This window comes from Rhinolophus sinicus, linkage group LG05 (genome assembly GCF_036562045.2).
Source record: "Rhinolophus sinicus isolate RSC01 linkage group LG05, ASM3656204v1, whole genome shotgun sequence".
Classification (NCBI taxonomy): Eukaryota; Metazoa; Chordata; class Mammalia; order Chiroptera; family Rhinolophidae; genus Rhinolophus; species Rhinolophus sinicus.
Window position 1 is genome coordinate 93,548,826 of NC_133755.1, and position 15,811 is coordinate 93,564,636.

The 15,811-nt window shown below is 39.6% G+C and overlaps 1 protein-coding gene across 13 annotated transcripts in view; it reads right to left on the bottom strand.

The window, feature by feature from the left end:
• ADGRF1 (adhesion G protein-coupled receptor F1) overlaps positions 1-15,116 on the bottom strand; it is a 43,691-nt gene extending 28,575 nt beyond the window's left edge. For 9 of the 13 annotated variants that reach the window (XR_012496628.1, XM_074333046.1, XM_074333041.1 and 6 more), the window contains exons 1-6: positions 14,733-15,116; positions 4,945-5,023; positions 3,431-3,584; positions 1,790-1,847; positions 919-1,068; positions 130-303 (exon numbers count right to left, since the gene is read on the bottom strand). Coding sequence is in view for 11 of the 13 variants with exons in the window: in XM_074333046.1 (XP_074189147.1) it covers positions 130-303; positions 919-1,068; positions 1,790-1,847; positions 3,431-3,499 (451 nt within the window). In the remaining 2 variants the exon portion in view is untranslated. Of the gene's footprint in view, positions 1-129; positions 304-918; positions 1,069-1,789; positions 1,848-3,430; positions 3,585-4,944; positions 5,024-5,913; positions 6,048-14,732 lie in introns of those variants that run through there. The other 4 variants (XM_074333040.1, XM_074333043.1, XM_074333042.1 and 1 more) reach the window with 4 other exon arrangements.
• Positions 15,117-15,811: the final 695 nt, after the last annotated feature.

Here is a 15,811-nt window from a genome sequence, read left to right on the forward strand (position 1 = left end):
AACACTAACTCTGCTCAGGGAGGCAAAGAAAAATACATGGGCAAAGAGCTAGAATCCCGTCTCTGTCACATGTTGGGGTGGGAGGGGCCCCGGCCCAGGGCTCCCCTCCTGGAATCCTTATGTGCTTACTTGTTCTCTCACAGAAATTAACACTCTGGGTGAGGTTGTTGGAATGACAGTCACAGCTCTGGGGTGATTCAGCCATGTGAAGGTAGCATTTCTGGGGATCAAGGCATGACGGAGGGAACCAGGTGTAGCCATCTTCACAAGCACAGCGTAGGACCCCATTCCGGTTGCCACAGTCTACACAAGAAAACAGAGCTTGGTTTCATGGGGTCTGGTTCCTAAATTGACTACAGCTCAATTCTCATCCTTGGTACTGACTTAGAATCGGAATCAAGTATTTCTCACCAAAAGCTAGAAGGATAAAACTTGATGCTGCTGCTACTGCTCCACTGAGCACCACACTTTGAGAACCCTTGCTGCAGACAAATCATTGAACTTCTCTCTTGTGGTCATTAGTGCTGTTTGCCACTTATTTCTTGCTCTCTTTCAGGATTGCATATCCTGGCCCCCTGAGGTTGGTGGGGTCATGAAACCGGTTATTAGCAGAATTACTGTGTCACTTCTGAGATAGAGAATTCAACTACCAATGTCAAACCCTCCAGGGCTCCACTTCGTTTTGGCTTGGAACGGGTACATTTGTGATAGGTCAACCTGGGTCCCCAAGTGACCACCACAAACCCAGCCCCTCTGCAACCTGCAGTGGACGTGTAGCATGAAGAAAAAAGGAAACATTCATTCTATTAAACCACCGATATCACAGGGATGGTTGTTTCCACAGCATAACCTAACCTATCCTGGCTAACACACCCACCTCTCCCATTTCCACTCCCAGTCCCCAGAGAACTGATTTACATGTGGTCGCCTTTGCTCTGACAATCTCCATTGACCCATGTAACCATAATGACGGAGGCTTCAAAAGCTTCAGCAAATTCTTCAAGTCTCTTTTCTCCTTGGAATCTTTATAGGAGAATTGAAGCAGCAGCTCATATTCCTGCACTGGGCCTAAAGAGGAGAAGACAGTCAGAAGCTTCCTTTCTCAGTCTGGGAGGTAAAATACTGTCAAGGAAGTGTCCGTGAAGCAATCATCAGATTCGGCCCAGAGGTCATGGGCTGTACAACACTGCTCGTCACTGACTTGCGCTCAGTCAGACATTGACTAAAAATGAGCTTCCAGGGCAAACACATGCCAAGAGTCCCACATAGCCTGATATGTGTCCATCCTCCCACTCCTGCCAGGCCAGGGTTCTCGTGCTTTCTGACCCACCCTGCCTCACCCTCCTGATTTACACACTTCCTCAGGACACATCCAGAGTCAAGGTTCAGGTGTCAAGGCTGAAAGAAGAGAGAAAATCCTAATCACTCTTCCTTTCTCCTCCCTACAGCTCTGGTCTCCTTGAAGTATGTTCTATATAAAACCCAGCTCATTCCTAGACTGAGGTCTGTGCCCATTAGTTACACTGTGAGAACAAGACAAGGCAGGAAAGAAAGAACACGGAGCAGATAGCTACTTAGCAGGTATGGCACAGGATACTATACCTTTTTATATTATTTAATCCCCACAAATGTTTTGCTAGTAGGGGTTACTATTATTCTCATTTTACAGATTTGGGGTGTTTAATAATGTGTCAAAGATCGTACAACCAATCAGAACTCCTACTGGGCTTTGAATCCCATTCTCTTGGCATCAGTGTCTGCTGTACCACGGTCGCTAACGGAGTCTCACCTGGATGTTTTTTCTTATTCACAAGGAGCTCTCTTTTTGTTTTGATATCATCATTTCCCTGTTAAAAAGAATAATAATAACAATAAGTATGGCAAGGCTTTATAGTGTTGTACTTCATAAGACTTTTTTGGATTCCCAGGTAAATTGGAATCATGAATCAAAAATCTGAGCCAGGGATGGTGGGCAAGTGGCAAGCAAAACCTCCTTGAGGCAACTTTTGTGCACAAACTTGAAGGAGGTGGGAAGTGAGGATCCCTGGAGAAAGAACTTTCCAGGCAGAGGGAACAGCACATGCAAAGGCCCTGGGTAAAGACTATGCCTGGCATGTGAAGGTAAAGTGAAGAGGCCAGAGTAGCTAAGTGGAATGGGTGAGGGGAGAGGGGCAGGAAGTGAGGTCAGAGATTGTCTCTGGGGAAGCAGTTTGTGTGGATCTTAACAGGCTTTGGCAAGGGCTTATCTTTTACTTGAATGAGATGGGAACCCACTGGGGAGTTTTGAACAGAGGAAAGATGTGTTCTACTTTATTTTTTAGAAGGCACAATCCTGTAGCCATATTGGGAATAGACAAACAGAGAAACAATGAGAGCATTTCAAGAGTTATTGAAATAATATCCATAAGAGATGAGAGACAAAGAAAGTGTGGTTCAAGAAGGATCCATGGAGACGGTGAGGAGTGTTTGAATTCTGGATATAGTTTAAAGATAAAGCCGAAACAAACAAAAAAAGAGCCAATGGTTTAGATATGGGTTACGAAAAGAATCAAGCATAAAAATAAGTGTTGTGCCTAACCAGCTGGAGAGATGGGATACCAGTTGCTGAGATAGGAAAGGAGGAGCAGGTTTGGTGAGAAAAAAAAATCAAGAGTTTAATTTGGGGAGCGGCCAGATGGCTCAGTTGGTTAGAGCGCGAGCTCTAAACAACAAGGTTGCTGGTTCAACTCCCGCATGGGATGGTGGGCTGCGCCCCCTGCAACTAAGATTGAAAACAGTGACTGGGCTTGGAGCTGAGCTGCTCCCTCCACAACTAGATTGAAGGACAACGACTTGGAGCTGATGGGCCCTGGAGAACCACATTATTCCCCAACATTCCCCAATAAAATTAATTTTAAAAAAGTTTAATTTGGGTCATATTAAGTTGAGGGGCCTGTGGGCCCCCAACTGGAGATACCAAGTAGGCAGTAGATACTTGAGTGTGGAGTTCAAGAGAGAGGTCTGAGATGGGGATATAAATTTAGGAATCATCAGGGGGTAGAGAACATTAAAACCATAGTCCTAGATAAAAGCATCAAGAAAGTGCATAGAGATAAGGAAGAGAAAGTCCAAGGATTACTAACTCCAATCTGTGTGCTTTTTCTTCATCAAAGAGACCACAGGAATGAATGTGTTGATCTAGAAGAGATCTCCAAGATGGTTTAGTCCAAGATCTTTATTTTGCAGTTAGGTCGTGTAAGCTCCAAGAGGTCAGTGACTCGTCCAAGGCGACCAAGCTAATGTTGGCAATGTTGATACAAGAACCCAGGGTTCTGATGCTAAGTCTATTGCATTAGGTAGATTCAGTTGCCTAGAGATTGATGGATTCTAATAGTGCCAGACGAGAAAGGAGAGGGGGTCGACAGGAAAAATGGGACCTATGCCAACTCACCCCCAAGATGCCATCAGCGCCCTCAGTAATGATGAAGAAAGAGATGAGCCAGAACACTGGAACTCTCATTTTTAGCAGGTCCCTCTCCTTTCCCTGGGCTGAATGGAAACAGCTGGGTTCACAGTCTGTGACCAAACAAGTGTACCACGCAAGGCTGAAGCATGAAAACAAGTAATTCAAGCCAAACATTTTAAATGGACACAACGGTAGAACATAACTGAGCTCATCAGAAGCCCTGAATGTTTGATTATTTTTCCACTTCATGTACCTCGCCTGAGACACTGTCACTTCCACTCCCATTGCAAAAGTAGTAAATTTCTATCTTTGTAAACTTACTAGAAAATTCCTCGAGAGCTCTCCTCTGGGCGATCAAATTGGACTAAACACGGGCTATTTTAAAATCATGACTTGCTTAACTTTGCAACTAGGTGCGTTTAACATCCAGCTTTTTGTATTTCACTGAGGTTTCCTTTTCATCTCAGTAAAAAAAAAGGATTAAAATAACCACGGATATAATAATAATAGTAATAATAATAATAATAATGACCCTTAGAACCATTAATATAAGGATAGAATCTGAGTGAAGTATGAAAATAATAATGAATGAATCCAGCAAGTTTCCTTCTTAATAGATGATGTAATTAACAACAAACTATTCAAATATATGGTTGTATCAGAATAATTTAGACGAAAGTCAGCACATAGTCATGGTCACAAAATTAATCACTTAGACCCAGGTTATTTCATGTCAATGAAAAAAAAATCACAGTAAGTTAGAACTGTTGTGTCCAATGTACTAGCCACTAGACACATAGGGCAATATAAATTTTAATTTTAATAAAGTAAAACAGAAAATTCAATTTCTCAGTCACAGCAGCCACATTTCAAGTGCTCAATGGCCACGTGTGGCTGGTGGCTGCCCTGTTAGGTTGCATCAACACAAAACTCTTCCATCGTTTCCAAAAGTTTTATTAGGCATGGAATGTTATTATTCAGCCTTAAAAAAGAAGGAAATCCTGTCACATGCTATGACATGGATGAACCTTGAGGACATTATAGTAAGTGAAACAAGCCAATTACAAAAAAGAAACACTGTATGATTCCACTTGTATGACATATCTAAAGAAGTCAAATTCATAGAAATAGAAAGTAGAATAGTGGTTGCCAGTGGCCGGGGGAGAGGCAATGAGGAATCATTATTCAATGGGTATGAATTTTCAGCTGTGCCAGGTGAAAAAGTTCTAGAAGTCTATGGCACAACAATATGTATATACCTAACACCGCTGAACTTCTGTACTTCAAAGTGATTCAGATGGTATGCTTTGTTATGTGCAGTTTTATTTTACAATTTTAAAAAAAGGATTTTATTGGACAGCATTGACAGGACGTGACCGTTTCTTTCACATCTCCGTAGGAAAAGATGAAAAACTGTGATTCCCAAACTCAAGGACCCACCATTCGAATAAGTGCCCTGGATTAGCAGTAAGAAAATGCAGAGGTGGGCTCTCCCTTACCTTGCTTCCTGGCTATACTTTAAACTTCATACAAACCCTGCCATCCTCACCAGCGCTGCCCCACACCTTGCTCTCTGATCTACAAGAAAAGAGGAAAGGCATTAGAGACAGAGTAATGACTACCTTAGACATGGCCCGCATGCCAGTGGAGACCTTTTCTCGGGCTTTCTAGGGAAGCATGGGAAATAGGCGATGGGACACACACTGCTTTTGGATTTACCTTCTCCCCTTAGGTGAAAGGTCCTCTCCTGCCCCCACCTTCCTGCTTGCAAAGACTCCTCTAGCTGTTGCTTTAACTTTCTCTGCACAGCAGCCTGTACTCTAGGTCTCATTCTTCTAGACCTTGCATCCCAGAACTTACCTGCTGAGTCTTCCCTGTGGCCTGTGCTTTCTGCTTTGCAAAAGTAATGGGTATTTTGCTTTAAAGTAGTATCTTTCAAATATTTTTGACTAGGCTCCATAGAAAGAAATATATATATATTTACACACACATAGTAAAACAAATAGTATATATATGTAACAAATATGTATACGTATATGTGTATATATGTATATGTATACCAGGAGTGCCAAAAAATGTATGAGTGGCCACTTTGATCAATGTTGCTCAAGTAGTAGCTCACCAAAATCAGAAGTATCTTGATGCTGATGGTAACCACTTTGAGCACCTCTTGTAATTGCAGAAGTCAAATGTAACTTGTATTCATCTTTTGTTACCAGTATATACTGAGTATTACAATTTTAATGCTTTTTCCTTTCTTAAAATATGTCTACAATTTTTTTGGCACCCTCTGTGCCAAAAAATGACCAGTTTTATGAAATGTATATGACCAGTTTTATGAAATAACTTAATTCTTTCTCTGAGGCCTACCCTTGTATCTTTTCTATTTTTCTTTCTTTTCTTTTCTATTTGTTTATATATATTTTTTTTGTAAATTATCACATGCAACTAAACTGATTTCCCAATACCTTCTTCTTGGACGGCTGCCACATTGCAGAGGGAGCTTGCGCTCTTTCTAGCCACTTTCCCACTTTTCTTCTACTGCCAGGGAAAATTTTTTAATGTGAATTCCTGGGTACTGTCTGCGCCATGGTCTGCAGTGCTGGTGGTTTCAAAGAGGATAACAGTTTCAGGGCATGTAGATGTGATCTGTCTTCTGTCTTCTGTCTTCTCTCTTGTGCCAAGGCCAGGCTTCCAAATGAGAAGCCTGGCCTCTCTCTCTCTCTCTCTCTCTCTCTCTCTCTCCCCCCCCCCCCACCTCCTCAAAAATCTTCTTTCTCCCATGTGGAGTCCAGGCCTGAGGCTGCAAACCCAACTCAAAAAGACCTGCCTGACAGCTCTGGGCACTGTGAGGAAACTCTCTCATACTCGCAGCCTCTTATTTCCTCTTCCTCCCATGCTGGAGGGTGTATTCTGGGCTGTCTCCTTGGACTGGCTGGAAATAATAAACTTTAACTTATAAACAGAGTTTCAGACCAGTGATTTCCAGTCACTGCCCTGTAGACCTATTATGATAAGCTGGTCTATAGAAAAGGGAGAAGAGGTGGAGGAGGAGGGGGAGGAGAAGAAACAAAGATATTTAGGAACTCATTAGAAAATACAGGTGCCCACATCTCGCCCTGAACCTGCTAAATCTTAAGACAGGCCTGGCCCAGCCATGCGTGTTATTAAAGCTGCCCAGGTGGTGCTGAGCTCCAGGTAGCTTTGAGAGGCATCGTTCTACACTGGTGGTAGGACAGGGAAAAAAGAGCTCTGTACCTAAGTTAGTCCTGTGATTTGAATTCTCCTTTGGGCTTCGGGACCCAAGCTCGAATGAATCAAAACTTTTTCTTCACTTCCACGGTGCATACAGCTCCCTCTGGAATAGTTGAAAGACTGATTTTCAGATAAATAACAAATATTTTTTTTGTTAGTGTGACACTATTCGTTGCCCAGCATGATTGGTTGTTTTTCCGAAATTCATATAAAGTACCCAGAACAACATCTGACAGGTGGTAAGTCTCAATGATTGTTAGTTATTAATATTAGCATTACTAGGATTTCAATCTCACCAACCAGTTTTTATAGTTCCTGGTCGGATTGTGTCAGAATTCGTCTTCAACTCTGAGTCAAATTAACTTGTCAAACAAAATACCCCAAGGGGTATTCTCATCACTTCCCTTTCAATCTGGAAGGGTCCTGATTATTAAAAAAACAAAAACAAAAACAAAAAAAACCTCAGGATCTGTGTGTCCTTGCCACGGATGAGGAGCTGTTGTTGTCATCGGAACACATGTGTTTACATCACACCTCACCCTACAGCAGCTGGGGGTCAGTGAGACCTGACCTACAGCTGTGTTGGCACTGGCTGCCGTGGGAAGGCTTGCTCATGGTAGGACCCCCCTCACTTCCTTGAATTCATTCAAGTGAATTCACTCTTGATAATCCCTGTCCTTCAGCTCACAGAGAACAATCATTAGAATTTGCTATTAAGCCCCTGGAAACGTCTGTCCATTGTCTCCCCATTCTTCCAGTTATGAATTTATGGACTCCAGATATCACTTATTTATGTCAACAGCAGTCTCCTTATCAACAGTGGTGCTTCGCTGGAACTGCTCACACCTACACTTTCCAGCATTTTTAGCTACAATCTAATCTTAGGCACAGTTGAACTCTTGGGTTGTTGCCCTGGCATCAGTATTTATGGGATTATGTGTCTTTCTCTATAAATAGAAGAATTCCCAATAGAGTTGTCTCCCTCCTCTCTGTCTTGGACTTACATGTGCGTAACACACACACACACACACACACACACACACACACACACACACACGGAAAGAGCAGATCTCTAGCGAGGATGGATCTAAAAAGAAATCATGACTCAAATAGAACTGATTATTTAATAGGCAGAGGACCCGTAAAACCTTGGTTTTATTTTGCCCCTAATTTTATGTTTTTGGTAACATTTGCATTGAGATCTGTCTTTGTATAGAAATCCTTGAGCCATTTGCTCAAGGATTAAGTAGGCAGATACAGTAGAGGAGAAAGGTAGAAAGACAGGTGGGGAACAGAAAAGGTAACCAATTTTATACCTGAAAAAAAAAATTGGAGGTTTGGTAAATTTAATGAACTAGGCAAACTTTTTCTGGAAGGACGATAATTTAAACTATTTAAAAATCTCAGTAAGTGTCTATGTAAACATTTGTACACAGTAAAATTTTATATTTAACATGCTTTAGTGTGTTTATATTGTACTCGTATAAATATAGTAGGAAGAGACCAAGAGGAATTAGACACTAACCCCAAGTCTGTTCCTTATCCTTTAGAACTTGTAAAAGTGAAAAAAATAAAATAAAATAAAAGAACTTGCTGGACTCAGTTTCCTCCTATAAAATAAGGTAAGCTCAGATCCATTCACATTCAGATTCTATTACTAGTCGTGCGGGGTGTTCGTGCATTGTAGCTGCACCCAGTAAGAGAAACCCCCAAAGCAGTGACCCAGACCTACTTTTAAAAACAACTGTTGGGTTTCTGGAGCCTCTTTTCCCAGTGTCCTTATTTCAACTCTCTGTTGTATCCCTGAATGGATCTCCCTTCAGAGTCCAGTTTATGACTCTGCCTCCTCATCTGATTCTTTCCAATCCAAAAATTAAGATACATTTTTTCACAAGTCTGTTTGCCCTTTGCCACTCATTGGAACTTCAGCTGGAGAGCGTTTCTCCTGTTGCTTGTGGTGGCAGCCTAGCACCGCTGTCTGTTCCCTCCTAACAAGGATTTGGGTTTTTAAATCTATTTAGTCTTCTCTTGGCATCTTAGAAGAGACATGGGATGATTGTTTGTTCTTAGCTCATCGGTTCTGGTGTCCTACAACTGTTCATTCCTCACAGACAAGTCCAGCTCAATTCCTTTGTAAAAAGTCTGACTGCCAGCCTCAAGGGTTGGCTCTATTCCAAACCCTTGTAACAGAAGATTTTCTCCTGTCACTCATGGTTTGGTAGAGCAGAAGTTATCATCAAGTTCTAAAGGATAATTAATGGCATTCCAGAGAATGTGCCAACTCTTTCTTCCAGCCACACCTTCAGCTTAGCAATGGGGACCCAGCCTTCCTCGAATCTCCAGATCAGGCTTATTTCTCATCTTTCCCACTGTACTTTGCTTACTTAGAGTGGGTAAAGCCCAGAGAATCTGAGTTTTCTCTTGGATTGTTTGCTTTAAATAAATAGGACCTGAACAGCAGCTCAAGGAGGTGATAGTGACATAATAAGAAATAAGAATAATTCTTTCTAATTTACAAAATGCTTTCATATGTTTTGATTCTATTATTTTGGTAATCTTGTAAATTACGTGGGAATTATTTCCTTTTCACACTTGCAGAAAATAAGAAGGATAAACTTCAATGCATTTCCTTAAATTTCTCTCCCCCCAAATTTAATACTTCTCTTGGACTATGGACCAGTTCATTTTGGTGCTTGAGGAATGATATTAATAAACTCATGATTGTTAATTTGATTTCCATCTAAATTCCTTACAAATAAGCTCTCTGTTCAGACAAAAGACTATGAGGTCTGACAATTAAGTTTGCAAACTTGTTGCAATGATGTTGCTAACCTTTTTTGCTATCAGAGGGATTATTCATTATGAATTTATACTAACTGGACAAACAGTTAACCAAGTTTACTATTTGGAAGTGTTGAAAAGGCTGCGTGAAAAAGTTAAGACGACCGGAACTTTTCACCAACAATTCATGGCTCTTGCATCACGACAATGTACCAGCTCACACGGCACCGTCTGTGAGGGAGTTTTGAGCCAGTAAACAAATAACTGTATTGGAACACCCTCACTACTCACGTGATCTGGCCCCCAATGACTTCTTTCTTTACCCAAAGATAAAAGAAATATTGAAAGGAAGACATTTTGATGACATTCAGGACATCAAGGATAATACGATGACAGCTCTGATGGCCGTTCCAGGAAAAGAGTTCCAAAATTGCTTTGAAGGGAGGACTAGGTGCTGGTGTCAGTGCATAGATTCCCAAGGGGAGTACTTCGAAGGTGACCATAGTGATATTCAGCAAACAGTATGTAGCACTTTTTCTAGGATGAGTGTGCGAACTGAATTGTCAGACCTCGTAGATATTTCAAAGCTATCCACCTAACAAATTTGAGTGTCATTAGTGGCTCGGGATACTCAGCTGTCTAAGGATAAAAAAAAAATTCATCAGCCCTACTGGAAATGACCTACAGAATAGGCTTTGTGGGGTCTTCATATGTGAAGGGTCAGATTGAAGTTGTCACAAACTCTTTTGGGGTGATCTATTTTCAACAAGAGTAAAACAAGTATCTGACTTTTCATTCATTGCTTATACTGATAAACCTTGTTTCAAATCTACCAGAAAAATCTGCTCTTTAAGTTTCTCTGTGCATATTAACAGTATTTTCATTACAATTTCCTAATGAGTAAAAACAAGTTTTTCAATTATAGTTCCCAAGGAATTCTTCTAGAAATAGAACCAGCTCCCTGGCATTCCACCTATCCTGCAAATATCGTCAATCCATACTCAAAATCCTTCCAGGCTCCCCAGTACCTACAGATGAAGAGCAAATGTGTTATTGTGAAGAGTTTATTGTTTGGACGCCTGTCATCTGCCCTCAGTCATTCCTTCTATTAAGTTTCTTGTGCAACCTTAATTCAAGGCAAATGGATTTTTCTAGGTTAGAATGAAAGTGCTGCTTCAAAAGGTTTATACATTTTGAGTTTTGATAGGCATGGCCAAATTGCCCTCCTAATTCATACCAGTTTACACTCCCTGGTAAGAAACACCTGCTTCATCACACTGTCCCCAACATCTTTTTAATGTTTGCCAAACTGATAGGCAAAATTTTTCTAGTCGTTTTAATTTTGATGTCTTTGATTATTAGTAAGATTAAGCATTTTTCCAAGGTTTATTGGCCATTTTTGTTTTTTTCTGGCCTGACTATTTAAGTTTTTCTATCAGAATGTTCATTTTGTTCTTAAGAACTGCTTCTTAGAAACTCTTTATATAGCATGGATATTAGCTCTTTGTCACATGTGTTATAGATATTGGCTCAGCATTTGTTTTTTGGCTTTTAAGTTTTTCTGTTGTCTTGTTCTGTACAAACCTTTAAAATATTCATGAAGCCACATGTCAATTTTTCTAAATGATTTTAAACTTGGAGTCATGTTAAGAATTTTTTTCTATCAAAAGATGGTAAAAATATTCTCCTATATTTTCTCCTAACACTTATTTAAGATTTTTTAAATAGATACAAATGTTCAATGTTTCTGGAGTTATGTTACATTTTGGTATGAAATAATGGTTTGCTTCCATTTTCCTCCAAATGAATAACCAGTTAGCACAACTGTTTTCTTTCTTTTTTTAAAAATGTAATTTGATGTTATTATTAGTTTCAGGTGTACAAAACAACATAATGGTTATACATGTACACTCCTCACAAAGTGAGAAGCTCTCCAAGTCTATTACCCCTCTGACATTGTACACAGCTGTTACAGTACCATTGGCTATATTCCCTATGCTGTACTTTACATGCTGTGACTGTAGGTGTGTGTGTATTAACCCATATATGTTAATTCTAGTTGACCTCAATATTATCTTATATTAGTTTCAAGTATACAGCAGAGTGGTTAGGCATCCATCTAATCTATGAAGTGATCCCCCTGATAAGTCCAGTACCCATCTGACATCCTACATAGTCTTTACAACATTACTGATTATATTCCCCACACTGTATTTCAGAACATCCCTGTGACCATTTTTGTGACTACCAATTTGTACTTTCTAATCCCCTCACCTTCCCAGCTATGTTTCTTGACTAAACTATTCTTTATCAAGACCACCTTGAGAATTTTTATCAATTTTAAAGGCTACTTTGTCATATAAAAAAAATCTGGGGGAAAAAAAAAAAATCTGACAAATAATTTTTAATTGTACCGCTATCTGTGTCATTTCTTTTACTAGTTACTTGCTTAGTTATTAACTTAGTCAACAACAGAGCAGAGTATTCTATGTCTGAGAACTATATCATTAATTTTCTTACTAGAAATAATTAGCCTGATTCTCTAAGAGATTCGTATTGGGAAGTCTGCAAGCAAAATCTGGCTAAAGTACAAACACAAATGTGAAAGGTTTCCATGGAAAATATAATCTGCTTAATACAAAGACTCTTTACCCAAAACTTTGCAGGTGTGAATCTGTTCTATTGTGACAAGCTATCATAATACCACAAATTTATAGTAAACACCTATTTATCCCTGAACAATACAGGAACTCAGATTCTTACAATTTTATCTTATGAGGAAGAAGCAAATGATAAAGAAATGATTTTTAAAACTTTAAAGTCTTTATTTTAATAGGCTTTATGTAAAGCAACCCCCCAAAACCAACAAACAAACAAAAGACAAAACTAGAGTTTTTAAGGTCTGTGTGCCTCTGGAGATTAAAAACTGACATTTGCACTGAGGACCCAGAGACACCATAAGGACATAACTACCCACCTCAACAAGATTCAACTATGTTTTGCGCAGTTTTCGGGGTATGTACCTCATTGCTGTTCACCTCTTTGTGTTTTATTTATTCAACTGACTGTGAATGGGGAATTGGCTATAACTCTATGAAATACCAGGGCACTTTCACACTTATTAGTTCTTTTGGAATTTCATTCTCAGCATGTCAGAGCCCAGGTTGCCATCTGCCATTGAACAGGAGTTTCTGTGAGATCACCTGTGTCTTGCTGGGGAGGGGGTGTGGTAAGAGAGCCTCCCCTTCTCACTGGTTTTGGGTACTACGGTTGTGGAACGCAGCAAAGCTAGAACCAGCTGTGCATGGGAGAGTATGTTTCAGACCACGATGCTATAGACATTTTGTACTATCCCTCCAGGTTTCTAGATTATTTTCATAGCTATTAATATTGTGTATCTATCCAGTCCAGGACTGTGAAGACCTTGACATCCCATAAGCACTTTCTGCTCAAACGCAATTTAGGAGAAGGCCATGATGTGTTTGGGAGCAGGGTTTCCCCTTCTCTGTAGCTATGGGTATTCCCTGCCAAAGAACTTCAGAAAGAGAACAAGGCAAGATATTTTGAAAATTGCAAATATAAATGCTTATGTTGGGTGGAACAAGGTTTATAAGGAGTGGCCTTAAGCACAACTGGGAATTCAGTGACATTTGACCAGGGAATGCCACTCCTCCACTTTCTGAGTCATTCACCCCTGTGACACTCACCCCAACCACTGCTAATGCCCTTTGATGCCTAGTACCCTCTTATTTCTTCTCATTTACACTTGTTCCCAATCAAAGTGCTAAAATCAGTCACTTATACATGAGTTTGAATGAATGTGCCCATTTACTTTTTCTAGGAGCATATTTGCATTTATTTAATTATATATTGAATGACATCAGATGGCAAATGGGTGTAAAAATATTGTCCCCCCCTTATCCTCAGCACAGCAAGAGATAAACCCTATAATGAAGATCCTGTCCCTGTTTTTTAAAATATTAAAGCAATGTACCGTATTTTTAGAGAAGCAAGACATACGTACCTATGAGACATATCAGCAACAATTCATATCGACTTGTGGTTGTGGCTGAGTTAGGAATACTTGCAAGTCACTCTTCTAAGATTAAACATGCATACACCCCCATCTTAAATCTTAATGCTTATTGCTACCATTTTTGCAAATTAATTAGCAGGAGCAAGAAAAGCAAAATAATTTGCTCAAAGTTATACTACTTGTTAATAGTTGAATAAAGTATTATGTGGCCATTACTGCAAAAATTGTTTTTTATTTTTTTAGGGTTATGAATCATTCGTAGTAGTTTTATTATAGCAGAAAGAACATAATAAAAGTCTTATCTTAATATTCTGATAAATTATAGAATGTATTTTTATCTCTTTTTTTATGTCTCCTATATCTATGATCTCCAGCCAATATGTGTTATCATAAGGTTTAATTTAATGGCTATTACCATGAAAAAGCCAGTCATAATTGCTCCACAACTCTCCCACCTTGACCTCCTTTCTATATCTCCTTCCATAACTTCCCATCATTTTTTCACTGGCATAGGTGGACTACATAGGAGATCAGGTTTACATAAATGAATGTTTCATGAAAAAGAATAAAAGGGAAAAGAAAAATTATGAATTTTCAAGGCCTGTGAATCAGAAAATATAGTGTCACTTTATATTTCTTTGTAGGAAGTAGCAGGGGAAATGGTTATGAGGGTCAATCAATTTAGGGGTTTTTGGAGTCCAGGAAAAGAAACAGGGAAGTACTCACTCAGCCAAAGCTTAAACAAATTCATTCTAAAGTGAAAATAAACTTAATTCTCTTAAGCGTATTTTCGTTTCAAGAGATTGCTACAGCAAATATATTTCTAATTAGTGGAAGCTTTAAGATCAATATTTTTAACAAGTATCCTTGGTGGACCTTTCTTTATTCCAATCAATCTATCTCCTAGGTGTATGAGAGAATAGGGGAAGCTGTGTTATAATCGATAGAGCGAAGGGTATGCTTAAGAGTCAGGAATCCTGGAGTTTGAGATCCAGCAAATCACCTTCAATTTATATAGTTAGCAAGAGACCAAACTCTGTTGTCTCTGCTCATTGCTTTTTCCACTCTCTCTTCCTTTATTTAACCTTCTGCAGGAATGGAATATTGCAATCAGCATCTTCCCCATAGGGAGGGAAAAGTAATCTCAGATTAACAGGGAGTACCGGTTAGAGTAATACATGTTCTAAGGAATCAAATCACAGCAATTGGGCTTACCTGGTGATTCCTCTCTTCACATCATTGCCCAGGGGAGCCCTTTCCCCAATGTACTTGTGGCTCAATCACTTCTTACGCTGTCTGAAAAAACAGGCTTAATATCTGTAGCACAGCTGCTCTCTGGTATGCATACAGGTCCTCTGATTCATGAGCAACTCCTGGTGTACATGGCTGCCCTTGCAGGTTGACAAGCCCAGGACACACCCCCTTCAAGAGGGAAAAGAAACATACTTTTCTGCTGACCCTCCCTCTTTGAGTCAATATCAGCCTGGTTAGAGGAAGCAGCTCAGAGCCCAAGACCTGGTGATTCTCCCAGCAGACATTGACATCTTTCTGAAACCACAGAAGGAAAATGTTCTAGGGGGATGTGGAGCACTTCTGTTCTAGATCAGTTTTCTACAAAATGCCACTCTGTTGAGCTTTCGTGTCCAGCGTCTGGACACCTGGGGTCATACCCCATAAAGCAAAGGGAATGCAGCCCTTAATCTAAAATTCCAATGAGGAGAGGTGAATAATTCCAGTGAGGTGAAGGTACAGGTAGATATTATTTTTCCTTTTCTGACTTTTTCACCCAAAGCTGAAGAATCAGTTTGCTACTTTCCCAGAAAAAGGAACCTTGGACTTCCTGGTGGGGTAATACGCAATGGAGGCCAGCAAAAGAGCACAACAGAGTGCCTGTCTGCAGAGGGTGAATGTTTTCAATATGTTCTGTGTCCTTAGAAAATCTAGAGCTAAACCTTATTACCTTCTTTAACACAGGTTTTCTTCCTTTCTAAGAACTCAACCAATTTGAAAGTGAACACTCCATATTTGCAAATGACTTGAGATGGCTTACAATGCTAATGCATAAGATAAAATTATATTAGAATAGAAATAAAGAAACATGAACCATAAAAGTTCTATATAAATTACATGAACTATAAAAAGAAAAACTACAAAAGGAGAGTCAATTAAGACAAAGAATGCAAATAAAATCCTGTGAGGTATCTATACTGTTTTAAAATTTTGAAACTTAACTCTAGGAGCTTCGTAGCAGTCAAATAAATAAGTAAATAAATAAATAGAGGAAGTTAATCAGA